At 36.4% G+C, this 4,306-nt stretch overlaps 1 protein-coding gene across 1 annotated transcript; it reads left to right on the top strand.

The window, feature by feature from the left end:
- The first annotated feature begins 2,140 nt into the window (after positions 1-2,140).
- Positions 2,141-3,784, top strand: LOC127042871 (forkhead box protein D5-A-like). Its single transcript, XM_050936362.1, has one exon. It carries the CDS (start codon positions 2,239-2,241, stop codon positions 3,061-3,063), a length of 825 nt encoding a protein of 274 aa, XP_050792319.1. The 5' UTR covers positions 2,141-2,238; the 3' UTR covers positions 3,064-3,784.
- Positions 3,785-4,306: the final 522 nt, after the last annotated feature.

The following is a 4,306-nucleotide window of genomic DNA, read 5'->3' as shown; positions in this document are numbered from 1 at the left end:
TGTATTGATTTATATTTTAAGTTCAGATTGTTTCAGATGTATTTAGATAGGTTGTTTCTATGTACAGTATGGTCTATTTACACACTTGTGTAAACTAAAATGATGAAAACATGACGATAAAACTCCCATTAGTATATTGTGTTGAAGCCAGCCCTGAGCCTTATGAAATGCTTTGGTGGACCGTGTATGGCCCATGGGCAGTAGATTGGGCACCCCTGAACTTCAGCATTGTATTGTAATGTATGCTGACTCCTGATTTTAAAATAGTGGGTTCCAATGACTAATTGAGATAAAGGCTGGTGCATTCAGAAGATCCATAACCTACCAGTGTTGTGCCACTCTGAGGGACTGTAGCATCAGCAGCAGAGTAAATGTGTCAGATCAGGTTGTCGGGGTCAATCCTTGTGGTACTTTGGCTTTGTCAACACGGTCTTGAGTTCCTCGACAATGATGAGGTGATATCTCTAGGTTATGTTTGTTGCGTTTGCCAGTACAGATCCTTTATTGTATTGGATGCTCAAAAAGTATCTGTGGCCACCCCTATTTCCCATAGTTGTACAACACCTAAACTGTCCTCCTTCAGGTATATATCATGAGTAGCATTTTAGACAGGCAGGTAGTAAGCTGCATCCAGAAAACCACATGCAAGAGCTCTTGAGGGGCAATGTGACTCTGCATTGCTCCTTAGAATGGGCTTCAACTAAATGGCATGCTCTTGCCCACAGACAGTACTTGGCTCCTTTTCCCCTAGTGACTGTTTGACTTCAGTTAGTTTATAAGTGGTTGAGGTGGGTAGGTGGGTAATCCAGTGATCCTTACAATTTGAGTTAATTCATGCACAAATTGATTCAGAGCCAGGGCCTGCCCACATCCCTTTCACCCAAACAGTCCTAATTTGGGTGTTTTTAGAGCTGCCCACAAGTCTGAGCTGCTAATGCTAACAACCCAGAAAACCTGAAAATGTCAAATGAGGTTTATTCATTCTAGGTTGGGAACAGGGTCACAGCCAATGGGATTGCACAGGGTCTGAAGCTTTAGCATCAGCAGCCTTAATATTCTGAGCACTCTCTTTGTCATTGGTTGCCAGAGTTATTACCTGGAGAAAGGGTTTTTAAGAACCTACAGAAGTCTCAAAATACCAGGAGCTCCAGCTTCACAGGAATGATCCTTACAGCTGTCTCTGCAGAATCATTGTTTTCTATCGGAAACACATATCTGACCACAAAAAATGTCCAAATAGAGGACAAACCTTTGAAATGCTTAAAAGTAGCCACAGAGAAGAGCTGAAGATCAAGTTTCTTCAAACTCTTGTAATGCTTCACTTGGTTTTTTTTTTTAATTGTAAAACATACTGGAGACTATGTAGTGAACTTCCCCAGCCGCTCAGATTAGACAAAGTGACATTCATAAACCTATCCTTCCTGGTATCAGATCTCAGAATGCCCTAAATTGGCTCTTAATGTAATGATGCAGTTCATGCTGCACTGTATGTTCTGCCGGCCCTACTGTGCAATGCCTACTTACTCTGAGTAGTACTTACTCACACAAGTAGTTCCTGGGGTCACTGGGACCAATCAGATGAGTAAGTACTACCCAGCTTGAGGATCAGTTACACAATTGGGCCCAGAGAATTAAGAATAAAGAGTTGTGCTTTAATTCAATTTCATGTACAGTAGGTAATGTGCGGCTACAGAATATGACACCAGGTTTCATTTCATGCAGTACTTCCTTTTAGTGTGCAAAACAAACATTTATTGTACTAAATACAACATATTTGACTAGTGTAGAACACAGAAACCAATGTGTTGATTTCAATTTGTTCTGCATATCAGTGAAGGGTTCAATCTTTTCACAATGCTATCTAACCACAGTCATTTTTTCATTAATCATTAGGTTTCAATGGGGAACACTGAAAGGTGTTTTCCCAGATCATAATGAAATGAAAGGCTAACACCATGGTCTATTTATCTTCATACTTAACGTATTATAATTATTTTGCTCTTTTTTTTCATTCAGATACAATTTGTACCTTGATTTTTGTAAATATAGGCAGTTCTGTTTTCATTGTTTAGGATGTTGACTTAACACAGTATAAAATAGGAATCTGAACAAGTTGCAGCAGCACATTTAGTGCCTAACACTTACTTCTGCTGCAGTTTGGCTTCAATGAACAAATTCTCTCATTAAGTTCTTATGATAAAATACCAGGAATCTTAAGGTAACCGTCACACTGCTATAATGACTCACAGTAGTCTTGAAAACAATTATGGAATTAAAGACACCTGTAAAATGGGAGGAGAAGAAGAATTACAACTGGTTGCTGGATTTCCATCCAACCCTTCCAGTTCTAAATTGTGGACCGACAATTGTCTTTCCACCAGCAGGAACGAAGAAGGATTTCTGGAAAAACCACCTTTCTCTTATGTAGCCTTAATTGCAAAGGCAATTCTCTCCTCCCCTACAAATAAGCTGAATTTAGCTGCAATTTACAAGTATATTGAGGATAATTTTCCTTACTACAGGTACAAAGATCAAGGTTGGAGAAACAGTGTGAGACATAACCTTTCACTAAATGATTGTTTTATCAAAGTGGGAAGATGTGAGGATGGGAAAGGAAATTATTGGAGCATCCACCCAGCAAACTTAGATGATTTTGTTCATGGGGACTTTAAGCAACACCGAAGAACACGAAAGCGAGGGCATCAAAAGGATTTGGAGCCTTATCTCTCTATGAGTTACTTCATGCCATGGCAAAATTGTTCCTGTTTAGCACAAAGTTCACTTTACCGAGCACATTCCTATTTTCTGGACCCTGTTTGGAAAATGCTTTATGCTGACAGTCTGTATTTTGCACATGAATATCAAAAGTGGAATGTTAATTATGGTTTCAGTATAGGAAAGTTTTCACCTCTGACACAGTTTGATGAACCAAAGTGGAATTATATGGACGGGTTCTATGGATTACATACTTCATCAGCTACACAGCAGAATATTTTTCTAAATGTTCAACAGTCATTCCCTAATTCCATTTTTTTCTCCTCTGACAGTCAGCAGAAAAGTTAAGCATTCAGCCACACTTGTGAGTACCAGAAAGAATGTCACTTGCACTTGAAGTGCAGTAATTTCAAAGGCAGCTGTATTAATGAACATTTCTATAGATATAATGCCATAATATATAATTATATGTGTGTATGTGTGTGTGTGTAGAGAGAGAGAGAATCTTACCTACTTACCTAAGCCAATGATTAGCAATGATTTTGAACTAGAGTATTAGCTTTTGCAATTATAACAGTTAATGGGCTTTTAAAAAAATTTCTACTTGCACATCACTGGTGTTGTATAGCCTAAAAAAGCATAAGAGTAAATCAAATATGACTGATCACTCAACAGAACTAAACTAGAATTGCCCTATACCAGTAATACTGTTATATAATGCCATGCTTTTTTAAACTGATGCCATTATACATGCATCTATGTAATATGCTTACATTTACTGAAAAAATCATGTATAGTAATAAATATTACAATATATTCCCTTCCCCATTGCTGATATTTCTGAAATGCTATAATTGTCACATACATTTTAAAATACCACATGAATTACCCTTCTGAAAATTGTATTTGATATTGTTAGGCAAGACTCGCTTTATATTATTTATGGTCTGGCAGATTATGTTTGACAGGCACCATACATTTATATAGGTCTTTATTACCAGAATTTCTACTTGCTTCTCTTTATATAAATATCCAGATGAATAAATTTTTTCACAATCAAAACATTATTTCAATTTAGTTTTTATTTGAAAGAGCCTTTACATTTTGATTTTGGTTCTCAAACCCACAACTATATATTGTGTAACCTCTTTAAGTAATTAATAGCTTAACCATTAATTGTGTGTAACCTGTTTAAATGACAAAATTTACACTTTTTTTATAATGTCACCTGAATTATAATATTGTTTACCAAAATAAGAAGCAGTTTTGCATGGAGTTGTGTGAATATTTTTCGCAGTTTATACCTGAAATATGTTAATGACCATCTAAACCACTCATTTACTTTTACTTGATAAACTATTTACATCTACTTAGCAATGTGTATTGTAAAATAGTTACAACATATTCCAGTAATATACTTTAAATCACCATGTATTTAATGTATCTGAAATAGTTTCTAAGTATAAAAACTGAAATTAATCAAACTACATTATAGACGGAGATGGCAGCACTGCCAGTTATCAATGTTGCTCGACACTTCCAATGATAAGAGCCTGTTTTCCTTGCTTATAACTTTGCCATACTTTACTTG

Source organism: Gopherus flavomarginatus, chromosome 1 (assembly GCF_025201925.1).
Source record: "Gopherus flavomarginatus isolate rGopFla2 chromosome 1, rGopFla2.mat.asm, whole genome shotgun sequence".
In the NCBI taxonomy this organism is placed as follows: Eukaryota; Metazoa; Chordata; order Testudines; family Testudinidae; genus Gopherus; species Gopherus flavomarginatus.
The sequence above is the reverse complement of the archived record's forward strand: the minus strand, read 5'-3'. Positions and strand labels throughout refer to the sequence as shown.